The sequence below is a fragment of the Trichomycterus rosablanca genome, chromosome 5, assembly GCF_030014385.1.
Source record: "Trichomycterus rosablanca isolate fTriRos1 chromosome 5, fTriRos1.hap1, whole genome shotgun sequence".
NCBI lineage: Eukaryota > Metazoa > Chordata > Actinopteri > Siluriformes > Trichomycteridae > Trichomycterus > Trichomycterus rosablanca.
In genome coordinates, this window is record NC_085992.1 from 1,037,834 (window position 1) to 1,051,467 (window position 13,634).

At 44.5% G+C, this 13,634-nt stretch overlaps 1 protein-coding gene across 3 annotated transcripts in view; it reads right to left on the reverse strand.

Annotated features, from left to right (window-relative positions):
- Positions 1-2,430: 2,430 nt before the first annotated feature.
- Positions 2,431-13,634, reverse strand: part of cntln (centlein, centrosomal protein) — a 97,817-nt gene continuing 86,613 nt past the window's right edge. For all 3 annotated transcript variants that reach the window (XM_062995473.1, XM_062995474.1, XM_062995472.1), the window contains 3 exons: positions 13,579-13,634; positions 12,606-12,674; positions 2,431-2,934 (listed from right to left, as the gene is read on the reverse strand). The exon at positions 13,579-13,634 is cut by the window's right edge and continues 145 nt beyond it. In XM_062995473.1, the coding sequence (XP_062851543.1) occupies positions 2,845-2,934; positions 12,606-12,674; positions 13,579-13,634 (215 nt within the window). In that variant the 3' untranslated portion in view covers positions 2,431-2,844. The remainder of the gene's footprint in view (positions 2,935-12,605; positions 12,675-13,578) is intronic.

The following is a 13,634-nucleotide window of genomic DNA, read 5'->3' on the forward strand; positions in this document are numbered from 1 at the left end:
ATTCCCACAGTCTTGTGAGAAGCTTCTCAGAAGAGCGACTGTTGCTCATCAGTTCAAGTTTAATATCAAACACAGGAATGAACTATTTAGTGTCTCCAATTCACCTCACTTAGACGCCTTTATACTGTGGGAGGAAACCGGAGCACCCGGAGGAAACCCACACACAGACACGGGGAGAACATGCAAACTCCACACAGTAAAAGGACCCGGATCACTCCACTTGGGGATCAAACCCAGGACCTTCTATAGTCTAAAAGATCACACAGAGATCACTATGTTTTAATACAGTTTGCTTTTTAAACGTGACGTTGGCAAGCTCATGGTCAGGTGTCCGAATACTTTTGGCCATATTGCATGTGCATGTTTAAAAAACCAGTCTATATTGTATTTGAACTGGTATAAAGGGGGGAAAATATTATAAGTATTATAATCAATAGTCATCTTGAATCCTTTTACATGCAGTGTAGAGAATTAGCTATGGACTTTATGGGATGAATTGGAATACCCAACATCAGATGGGCACGAATTCCTCACAGACACACTCCATAATCCAGTAGAAAGCCTTCCTGGATAACTAAAGTGTGTTTGTTAATGGTTATTAGGCGTCCTGTCCACATACTTTTGATCACACATTGTACTATAGCTGGTTACTGAGACTTAAGCCAATGCTGCCATCTAGTGTTGATTTAGCGGTATTACACTCAGGTCTGAATAATGGATTTTATTGTGTTCACTTGAAATGAGTCAGAAGTAATTGGACAGGGGGACACGGGGGGACACGCCCATGCCCATCGTGTGTGAGGTCGGGTGCTGAAGCTGTCTAATCTAATCGTGGTTCCAGTTCATCCCAAAGGTGTTCAATAGGGTTGAACAGGGCTCTGCACACCGTATGGACGCCCTGTATGGAACCATGACTTTATGGATTTGCTTTGTGCTTGGGTTCACAGTTATGGAGGAAGAAAAAAGGACCTTCCCCAAACTGTTGCCACAAATGAAAAGCATTCATGTATTAACGTTGATGTAATGTAATGGTGTGCACAGAGACACATGAACCAGCAGCAGTCGTGTGCATTCAGACCACGACTGGACATGTAAGTGAATAATGTATGACGAGGTGATTCCGGTGTCTGACCGGGGTCGCTGGGGGTCCTTCAGCGGGACACAAGCCTGACAGCGCGCTACTGCAGGGATTTCCCAGAGAAAGATGTGAACTATGTTAATGAACGGTAATTAACGGTGGCTCGGTGAGGATCAGATAAATTGGTCCCAGAGTTCCTGCAGCCGCGCTCCCGCCGCTAATCCCTTATTACAAGAGACGCCAAAGTAAAAGCGGGTGATTAGCATAGCGAGGCCGAGACGCGGCGTCCGATCGGTCGTCTTTCCTCCCGATGAAGAACAAATGAAAAATATAAAAGCAAATAAAAAAAAATAATAAAACGAACTCAAGGACGTTCAGCTAATTATTATAAAAACATCAAATAATTAATGTAAACGCAGCGGCTTATAAATATACAAAAACAAGTCCAAAAAAAGTTGGGACAGGGTGGAAACTGCGGTTTTGTGACTGTGTACAATGCAAGCAATCAAGGGCCCAACAGTAGCAATTTGGCTGTGATGGGGCTTGAACCAGCAACCTTCCGATTATTAGTCTAGCGACTGAGCTTCCACTGTCGTTTTTAATCTGCAACATTTCAGCTGCTCAAGTCATGAAGCTCCACAGATTTGCAATAGGAGACCGGTCTGGACTGCAGGCAGGTCAGTCTAGCACTTGCTCTCATGTGACCCTGAACTCTGAAGCGTCGCTCCAGTCTGAGTTTGTGACGTTCTTGTGTTCGGCCGAGTTCATCCGCCCCTCAGTTCTTCCCGGTCTCCCTGTCCCTGCTGCTGGGAGGTACGGATCATGCTGTAGTATGATGCTGCCACCACCGTGCTTCACAGTATGTATGATTTAAACCAGGTGAACTTGCCCGCTGTTCCACCCTTTCCCAGCTGAGCACGGAACCTTCAGAGCTCTATCAGAGTGACCGCTGGGTTCTCAGTTAAGGATGCTCAATTAAGCCAAACATCTACACTCGGAAGGTCCAAGGTCAAGCCAAGGTTCCTCCATTCCGAAATTATTGAGGCCCTCAAATCATCTGATGTTTTGATATGATGGTGAAGATCTACGGACGATTCCTTGGACTTAATGGCTGGTCAGTTGTGGCCCTTATAGACCCGGGACCCTTTCCAAACTCTGTCCAATCAGCTCAGACTGCAGCAGGTGGATTATTTAGAGTTCTAGACACGTCTCAAGGCAAACAGGACACACCCGACCCCGATCTGGAGCTTCACCGCCAAGGGTCTGAATACTTCATTAATTTATTTGTGCTGGTTAAAACTTTATTACAATAAAAGTTTGAAGCTCTGCAACAAAATAAAACGACGATCAGATTCTTACAGACATAAAAAACAAACTTTAATTAAAATTTAATTATTAAACACATTTAGAAACCTGAGGGAGCCGCTTTTACACTTTTGAAAGTCTTGTACAGTGTAAAAGAGCTTTAAATAAGTGTGTGTGTGGGGCAAAAGTATGTGAACACCCCTTCTAATGATTACATTCAGGTGTTGAAGCCACACCCACTGCTAACAGGTGTATAAGATCAATCATTTCTGTTCTGTCATTACTGTTCCACTGAGCACAGTGATGATTTGGTGTTCAGTCGCCGTCACAGTGGAGACTGTTAAAGATGCAATAATCGCTGTGGTTTTAAAACTGGATGTGTGACAAGCTCATGGTCAGGTGTCCATATACTTTTGGCCCTGTAGTGTATGGAAGCAGAGTGAGGAGGTTCAGTTTGGTATTCAGTGGTTTTTATTCAGTTCCTCCATTAGAACTCGGTTCTCCTTCATCTTCTTCAACACGACCTCCAGCAGGACGTCTGCACTGACAACCTACAGAGAGGTAACAGTGGTGACTGTAGTAACAATAACGACTATCATCACAGTAATGATGGCAATGACTAATAACAGTAATGACTGTAGTAACGGTAATGACTGTAGTAACAGTAATGATGGCAATGACTAATAACAGTAATGACTGTAGTAACAGTAATGACTGTAGTAACGGTAATGACTGTAGTAACGGTAATGACTGTAGTAACACTAATGATGGCAATGACTAATAACAGTAATGATTGTAGTAACAGTAATGATTGTAGTAACAGTAATGACTGTAGTAATAGTAATGACTGTAGTAATAGTAATGATTGTAGTAATGACTGTAGTAATGACTGTAGTAATGACTGTAATAATAGTAATGACTGTAGTAATGACTAGTAATGACTGTAATAATAGTAATGACTGTAGTAACAGTAATGACTGTAATAATAGTAATGACTGTAGTAACAGTAACGACTATCATAACAGTAATGATGGCAATGACTAATAACAGTAATGACTGTAGTAACGGTAATGATTGTAGTAACAGTAATGACTGTAGTAATGACTGTAGTAATAGTAATGATTGTAGTAATAGTAATGATTGTAGTAATAGTAATGATTGTAGTAATAGTAATGACTGTAGTAATGACTGTAATAATAGTAATGACTGTAGTAACAGTAATGACTGTAATAATAGTAATGACTGTAGTAACAGTAATGACTGTAATAATAGTAATGACTGTAGTAATGACTGTAGTAATAGTAATGATTGTAGTAACAGTAATGACTGTAGTAATGACTGTAGTAATGACTGTAGTAATGACTGTAGTAATAGTAATGATTGTAGTAACAGTAATGACTGTAGTAATGACTGTAGTAATAGTAATGATTGTAGTAATAGTAATGATTGTAGTAATAGTAATGATTGTAGTAATAGTAATGACTGTAGTAATGACTGTAGTAATGACTGTAATAATAGTAATGACTGTAGTAACAGTAATGACTGTAATAATAGTAATGACTGTAGTAACAGTAATGACTGTAATAATAGTAATGACTGTAGTAATGACTGTAGTAATAGTAATGATTGTAGTAACAGTAATGACTGTAGTAATGACTGTAGTAATGACTGTAGTAATGACTGTAGTAATAGTAATGATTGTAGTAACAGTAATGACTGTAGTAATAGTAATGATTGTAGTAACAGTAATGACTGTAGTAATGACTGTAGTAATGACTGTAGTAATGACTGTAGTAATGACTGTAGTAATAGTAATGATTGTAGTAACAGTAATGACTGTAGTAATAGTGATGATTGTAGTAACAGTAATGACTGTAGTAATAGTAATGATTGTAGTAACAGTAATGACTGTAGTAATAGTAATGATTGTAGTAACAGTAATGACTGTAGTAATAGTGATGATTGTAGTAACAGTAATGACTGTAGTAATAGTAATGATTGTAGTAACAGTAATGACTGTAGTAATGACTGTAGTAATGACTGTAGTAATGACTGTAGTAATGACTGTAGTAATAGTAATGATTGTAGTAACAGTAATGACTGTAGTAATAGTGATGATTGTAGTAACAGTAATGACTGTAGTAATAGTAATGATTGTAGTAACAGTAATGACTGTAGTAATAGTAATGATTGTAGTAACAGTAATGACTGTAGTAATAGTGATGATTGTAGTAACAGTAATGACTGTAGTAATGATTGTAGTAACGACTGTAATCAGATTTTATTTGAGATTGTGTGCACAGTGAGCACAGACTGTTGCTGCAGTAAATCATATATAGTGCTGCACAACCTCCTCAGTGTAGGTTCAGTTCTGTGTGAGTGTTAGCTGAGGGACAGCTCAGGTCCCCTCTGTAATGAGCAGCGCCCCCTGCTGGTCTGCACCGGTACTGTATGGACGGCTCAGATGTGAGGAGACGGAGGAACCAAGGAACCACCTAACGGAGCTTCAAGGGCCAATTAATCACAGCAGTGTTACAGAGCCTGGGGCCGAACCGGAGGCACCGGCACCTCACACACACCGTACACACACACCGTGTATACACACACACACCGTACACACACCGTACACACACACACACCGTACACACACACCGTGTACACACACACACACACCGTACACACACTGTACACACACACCGTGTACACACACACACCGTACACACACCGTACACACACACACCGTACACACACTGTACACACACACCGTGTACACACACACACCGTACACACACACACCGTACACACACACACACCGTACACACATCGTACACACACCGTACACACACACCGTACACACACACCGTACACACACACACCGTGTACACACACACACACATACCGTGCACACACACCGTGCACACACACCGTACACACACACCGTACACACACACCGTACACACACACACACACCCCTCTGGACAGTAGCTGGATCAGGCTGTTTGTATTCGGGGTTAATTGGGTACTGTACGCCCAGTCTGTGTGTGTGTGTGTGTGATAAACTGACCCCCCCCCCCCCCCCCAAAATAAGAAACGTTAGTTATAATAACAGTTGTAATTCGTGCAGAAGGTGGATTGGCACCGACATGGTCTAGATGAAAGCATGTGTCGCTCCAAAAGTGTTTGTACCCCTCAGCATTAACAGAGCCTTTACAGATGTACAAGTTACCCGTGACATCGGAACCCCCGCCCTGCATACCAGTACAGACGCTGGATTTTGAACTGTATTGGTAACATTAGGGAAGGTCCCTTTACATAACTGCATGTTTCCACTTTCAGCGTCTGGTTTGTGTACTGGAGTCTGAACTCGTGTTTGGAGATGCAGTGGGGAACCGTGTTTACCGACGATGGTTTTCCGAAACATTCCAGAGGTCACAGGTCGTTAACACTCCTCTCAATTCCGAATACACAATTATTACAGCATGTCCCAACTTTTTTGGAGGCATTAATGTAAAACTTGAACCACGTTGGGACAAAAAATTGGGAAAACGAATCGAGCACGTTCACAGCCAGGTAACACACACACACACACACACACACACACACACCCACACACACACACACACACACAGATTCAGGCCACGCCGGTGAGGGGAGGAGATCACACACACCTTCATCACCACTCTCCCTGATCACAGGAGAATTTTAGCGCCTCCTGATCTTTGATCTTCACTGTTTTATATTTTTTGTTAATCAGAAACTTATCAAACAGAGAAACGTAAACAAACAACAAACGGCGGCGGCGGCACGGAGCGGCGAGGCCCGCCGCCGCCCGCATGTGATTAGGAGATAATGAAGGTGTCACATGAGCAGAAAACAACCGGGTTCAGGTAAAGAAAGCCGCCGCCCAGCTATTCTCTCCTCGGCGTAATTACCCGCCCGGAGCCGCGGCCTCCCCCGGGACCCGTATGAGAGGGAATTGAACACGCGGGACGCTGATTTTGGGGTAATTAAAAACATTTCTCGTCCTCGTTTTTATTGTTAAATAAGCCGTTTCTGGCAGAATCGGGTGAGCGCGGCGTTCGCTCACGGTCCTGACCTACATACAGGTGCTACGCTTTCAACCATCCATCACACCCAGAGATCAGCTCGAACATTTAATTATGATCACTAAACACACCAGTGAACGTCCAGGAGTCCTAAAGAGCTTAAAACCATTCCAGCACATGTTCTGGTCACATGTACTGAACTGTTGCAGGTTTTATACTGGATTTGCTGGTAAACGAGCACTGGTTTATGCACAACAGATCTGGTCCACTAAGGTCATTAGTCATTACTGAACAAAAATACAGCAGGACTTGGTCACCAAATAGGCATAAATTCCAACAGACACACTACAAAATCGTGGGGAAAACGTCCCAAAAGGGTAAAGGATGCCATCGCTGTAAAAAAAAGAGGGTGGTGGTGGCACCGATATACCAGTAATGACTGTAATAGTTCGAATAACAGTAATAACTGTAATAACTAATAACTAATAATTGTAATAACTGCAGTAACAGAGATGACTGTAATAAAAACAATAATTGTAATAACTGCAGTAACAGTAATAACTGTAATAACTAATAATTGTAATAACTGCAGTAACAGAGATGACTGTAATAAAAACAATAATTGTAATAACTGCAGTAACAGAGATGACTGTAATAACTAATAATTGTAATAACTGCAGTAATAGTAGTAACTATAATAACTAATAATTGTAATAACTGCAGTAATAGTAGTAACTATAATAACTAATAATTGTAATAACTGCAGTAACAGTAATAAAATTATAGTAACAGTAATGACTATAATTCTTCTTCTTATGATCACTGAACAAGCAACAGAGAGCATCCAAAAGTCCTAAAGAGCCTCACAACCGTTCCTGATGTGCTGATGTGGTTTTATACTGGATTATTTGGGGTAAGTGAACACTGGCAGCTCTGGTCCATTACGGTCACTGGTCAGTATTAGGGCTGCACGATATTGGAAAAAACTGACATTGCGATTTTTTTCCCCCTGCAATATATATTGCGATATAAAAAAACGCAGGAATTTTCACCACATTATTAATAATATTAATAATGCAGGTATCTTACTCTAAATAAGGGGCTCATCTGTGAAAAAGCGTGGTGCCTTCAAGGGATACAAGAGATCATGACCAGCTACATCTTTGTACTTGGTTGAAACTGAGCATTAAACTAAGAAAGCTTCAATATCTCTTCTCTCACAGAAAAATAAACATAAGATAAGACTGTTCAATACTAGAGCTGGGCGGTTCCTGAATCAACCGGGTTAATGATTCGAATCTTTGTACTGAATCAGGAATCACGAGTCCTCTGACCGGCTGCTGCTCGGTACACGAAGGCGTGTGAGCCGTCATGGAAAATGAGAACGGTGGGAATTTTCGTTTTGTGTCGAGCAGCAAAAAAGTTGTAGCGTGACGTATTTGATATAATTTGCATTAAGAAACATCGCACGTCCTGCCATGTGACTATCGCGCACGCACACATCGCCATGACGATGCTGAACCGAAATATCGTGCAGCCCTACTCAGTACTGAAAGAAATACAGCAGGACTGGTTGGCTTGGTACTGGAGGAACCTCTGACGAGGAACTGGAACCTGAGGCCTCACCAACCCGGCCGGGAGAAGTGAGCGGGACGTGAGACGGTACTACGCGGTGTTTGTTTTGCTAGCTTTGTCACTTCGTCGCTGCAGGAAGCTTAATTAGCGTGATGGGCGTCTACACCCCGTTAACATCTCTCTCTCTCTCTCTCTCTCTCTCTCTCTCTCTCTCTCTCTCTCTCTCTCTCTCGCTCTCTCTCTCTCTCTCTCTCGCTCGACCGCTTCCTCCACAGCGCAGCTCCGTTCATCACTTCACTCCAAACATCATTAAAGATCTGGACGTGGGCCGCCGCCTCTCCCACGTAGCATCGTAGCAGAAGAAATAAGCGTAGCGATTCTCCGAACCTCCGGCCGCTCGGACGGCCATAAAGAGAGCCGCCGCGCGCTAACGCTACCATCAGGATCATCGGGGACGCGACCGCGGCTTCCGACGGACGCTCCCCTCCGTTCATAACGGCCTCCGCGTCCTCAATCACCTCCGCTCCGTAATTACCATAATTAGCGTCCGCGAACGCAGCAGCGCAATTATAAATATACGAGTGCAGGCGCGCGGAGGGGGCGCGGGCCGGGTCGAACAGGACGTGATGCGTACGGTACGAGATATTAAACGCCGCCGGTTGTGGGTCTCCGGGGGTCGGGGGCGCTGTTTCATTAGAAGATGAATGAAGGAGCGCGGCCGGCCGGGTCCGAGGTCTGATTCAAGCACGGATTCTTAGAAGACGAACACCGGCGTGTTAGGACTTCCGCTGGATGATCGGAACCTCCTGGCTCATTCCGGTCAGGGTTCCTGTGAATGGAACGAATCGGGACTGGGTCAGTACCAAGTGCCTCCTCATTATTCTTCAGTACTGATTACTGACTTCTCTGTGCCCATATAAATAGGACTAGCTTGACTGCACCCTTCCAACCCTGCCCAATCAGCTGCCCGTCAGTACAGAGGACATGGAACAGTGGTCTCATGGTCAAGGTTGTGTCAAGGCAGTGTCCACAGTCGAGCGAGCTTTACTGTGCTCTTGCTACAGGACTCGGAGGCCACAGAGCAGGACAGGAGCCAACAAAATCAGAACCTTGAAGTATAGCCAAAAGTATTTGGACGCCTGACTGTAAGTGACGTCTGTGTGTATCCTGGTCAGGGTTGCGGAGGGTCCAGATCCACTGGGAAAAAACACCGGGATGCGAGGGAGGAACACTGTGGACAATCACCCCCCCCATCCCCAATTTCCCGTCCTTACTTGATTAATCGATTAAACGACTGCTCGAGCGTCTCTACTGGAACTACCGGGTTCCAGACTTGCCGGAGCGGCTTCTGTGTGTTTGGATCTTCTAACCCGGTAACACCACAGATTCAGCTCGAGGACGGATGACCTCCCGTGACTTCCGGTGAAATATGAGGACAGCACTAGCCTAGTGGGTGGAGCTTTGCGCTATCAATCGGAAGATTGTGGGTTTAAATCCCGGCTCTGACATGCAGCCAGTCGGGCCCTTGAGCAAGGCCCTTAACCCTGTCTGCTCTTGATAACGACAAGTAGTCCAGGCGCCCTGTGTGTTTGGATGTTCTGTCCTGATGTATAACCCGATCACACTACAGATTCAGCTCAGGGACAGACGACGTCCCGTTTCCTTCAGAACTCCTCTGATCTAGAGTGAAATATATCGTTCTCTTGATAACGACAAGTGTTCCAGGCGCCCTGAAGCAGCAGAGCAGGATGCTGGATTTGCTCTTTTTACAGAAATCACCGGACCCTGACGCATCTGAGCTGTAAAGAACACAGTCCGGGTGGAAGATCTGATCCGACCGCGTGTCGTCGTTCCTCCTGAACTGTCAAACTCAGACAGAAACAATAAGGCTGCGACACACACACACACACACACACACGCGCACACACACACACACACAGGGTGACACGCGTCGGCTTGTTATGTGGTGTGGCAGTGTGTGAAGAGTGATGGCTGAGTTATTGATGCCAGGGGAAATGGAGTCCGGAGAACCATCACACCATTATAGCTCGGGCCTGACAGCTCCCATCAGCACACACACACACACACACACACACACACACACACACACACACACACACACACACACACACACACGTTTACAGTACTAGATTTGTCACAGTGGATCACAGAAGCCCTGGGTTCCAGTAATGCCCTACAGCAAACCCGAAACACGCAAAACAAAATAATTAATAAAAACAGTGGTAATCTGGTCCCACTGTGGTTTACAAAATATAACGTAAAGCCTCCACAAGGGGGCGCTCATCTACACGTTTATTTCATGCTTGTGCCTGTTAAAATCTGTTGATTTAATTATTATTATTTTTCTCTGTGACCTTTTTTTTGGTGTAAAAGACCCGGATCTAGGGCGTGGTCAGGCTGACAAAATTACATCGTCCAATCAGGACCCTGGACAGGGCTCTCCACCCCATTCCCCGTCCTTAATAGGTTTTTTAATTGATTGATTTGTTAATTACATTTACATTTTCAGCATTTAGCAGACGCCTTTATCCAAAGCGACTTACAGCACAGTACAGTATACAGTCTAAGCAATTGAGGGTTAAGGGCCTTGCTCAAGGGCCCAACAGCAGCAACCTGGCAGTGGTGGGGCTTGAACCAGCAACCTTCTGATCACTGGTCCAGTACCTTAACCATTAGGCTACAGCTGGTCCTTTTAAATGACTGCTTGAACCCTTTTCTGTGAAGCAGAGGAATCTGAGCTTCACTGCTGCTTTTAGCTCTCACCAGCTCACAGCATCTGTACTGGAACTACCGGGTTCCAGACTTGCTGGAGCTGCTTCTGTGTGTTTGGATCTTTTAACCCGGTTACACTACGGATTCAGCTCAGGGACAGATGACCTCCCTCCCCTCTCAAAGCCTGACATGCTGCCCTACCTACAGGGGGAGCACAGAGAACTGCACACACCTGACACCAGGTGAGGGACAGACAGCGAGACTGAAAGAACTCTGGTTCTTGAACCGGTTCCATTCAGGCTTCTTAGAACCTTGGTGCTTTTTTTAGAGAACCAGCCCGAGTTTCGACCAGGTTTTGGGAGATAGTGGGCGTGGCACAATGGAAGTGAACAGTACTAACACAATGGCGGGGCATGTAGTTCAGTGGTTCTCAACCAGGGGGCCTCAGTGAGTATGGGGGGGGGGGGGGGGGGGTAGGGGGGTCCTGTTATATTTAATTGTACCGTGCACCTTTATACAGATTAAACATCAATGAGAATTTATTTACATGTGAAAGGAACTCTGTTGGTTGCTCCACATCGATTCGTCCGCCATGTTTGTAGTTTTGTTGTGAGAAATTTTTTTGTGCTGCACTGAATGCTGGGATTGATCTTCAGCGCTGAGGAGGCGTCGGATGCTCCCTCGTTATTCAGTCGGATCATCACTCAGAATTAAGGCGCCTCAGTAGGAGCATTTTAAGGGATCTAGGAGTTTAGACACGCCCTCTTCTCTTCTCGGGAGTGTAGGATGATGGGAAATGCGTCGGTGTAGAGAGAGAGCTCGGGTTTGTTTATGTGATGTGATTTTAATGTTACCGGCTCTGATGTTAAATCAATGAACGTGTTTTTATTACACAATTATTTTCTGATGTATTATTCAGCTTTGATGATACAGATGTGAATATCTGTCACGCTAATAAAGCAGAGAGAGAGAGAGAGAGAGAGTGACACTCCGTGAGAGTGCTGCTTCATTAGGAGTGAGAGAGAGAGCGCGCGAGAGAGAGAGTGACACTCCGTGAGAGTGCTGCTTCATTAGGAGTGAGAGAGAGAGAGAGAGAGAGAGAGAGTGACACTCCGTGAGAGTGCTGCTTCATTAGGAGTGAGAGAGAGAGAGAGAGAGAGAGAGAGAGAGTGAGAGAGTGACACTCCGTGAGAGTGCTGCTTCATTAGGAGTGAGAGAGAGAGTGACACTCCGTGAGAGTGCTGCTTCATTAGGAGAGAGAGAGAGAGAGAGAGAGTGACACTCCGTGAGAGTGCTGCTTCATTAGGAGTGAGAGAGAGAGAGAGAGAGAGAGACACTCCGTGAGAGTGCTGCTTCATTAGGAGTGAGAGAGAGAGAGAGAGAGACACTCCGTGAGAGTGCTGCTTCATTAGGAGTGAGAGAGAGAGATGAGTGACCCGAGCGAGAAGAAAAACTGCAGAGAGGGTCGCCGTCAGGGGGTCTCGGGGGGGAACGAGTCGGCCTGCGGCTCACCACCCTGTACCCGGCACGTCAATACACCACCGTACAAGTGTGTGTGTGTGTGTGTGTGTGTGTGTGTGTGTGTGTGAGAGTGTGTGTGTGTGTGAGTGTGTGTGTGTGTGTGTGTGTGTGTGAGTGTGTGTGTGTGTGGTGGTTCCTTGCTCATTCTCTCGGCATCGACAAGTCCGTCAGATCAATACACTCCTCACCATTAACAAGCTGCCTCGGGGTGGAGGGGTGGAGGGGCGGGAGGGAACCAGATTCGGAGGACGAGGGGGACCTGAGCTTGGAAGCCACTCATGTCATGGTGACACCTTCAGATCAGCCTGAGAAAGTGTGTGTGTGTGTGTGTGTGTGTGTGTGTGTACCTGCTGCTGTAGGATCTGCTGCACGTGGTCCACCCAACCTTCATCAGCTTCATCACCAGAGTCTTCCTCCTGTACCACACACAGGAACCACGCTCTCATACACTACATGGTCAAAAGTATGTGGACACCTGACAATGACTCTTTTAATGACTTACTGAATCACTAGCTGACCTAAAGAATGACTCCTACTGACTCACTGAATCACATATGCATACTGACTGACAGACTTACAGAACGACTCTTTCACTGACTTCCTATACTACATAAGCATACTGACTCGTTGACTTAAAGAATGATTCTTTAATTGACTCACTGAATCACATATGCATACTGACTCGTTGACTTAAAGAATGATTCTTTTATTGACTCACTGAATCACATATGCATACTGACTCGTTGACCTGAAGAATGACTTATACTGACTCACTGAATCACATTTGCATATTGAATCACTGACTTACAGAACGATTCTTTTACTGACTCACTGACCTACAGAATGACTCTTACTGACTCACTGAATCATATATGCATACTGACTGACTCGGACTTACAGAATGACTCTTTTGCTGACTCATTGAATCACATACGCATAATGACTGACTCACTCGCTGAATTACATACACTTAGTGACTGACTCAGTGACTTACAGAGTGACTCTTATTGACTCACCGAATCACATATGCATAACGACTTGTTGACTTGCTGAATCATATTCATATGGACTGACTCACTGACGTACAAAATGGTTCTCTTATTGACTCACTGAATCACATTTGCATATTGAATCGCTGACTAACTCATATTCATACTGACTGATTCAAAGACTTACAGAATGATTCTTTTACTGACTTAGTGAAACTAACAAAGATTTACCGACTCATTTTCTGACTCACACAGTATAGCCAGTATAAGGATTTATTTTGAACATTCATAATAAATAAATAAATAAATAAATAAATAAATAAATGAATACCTCGTCTGTGTTGAGGATGCTGGCCAGGTCGTTCTCGCTCACATTAAGGATGGACG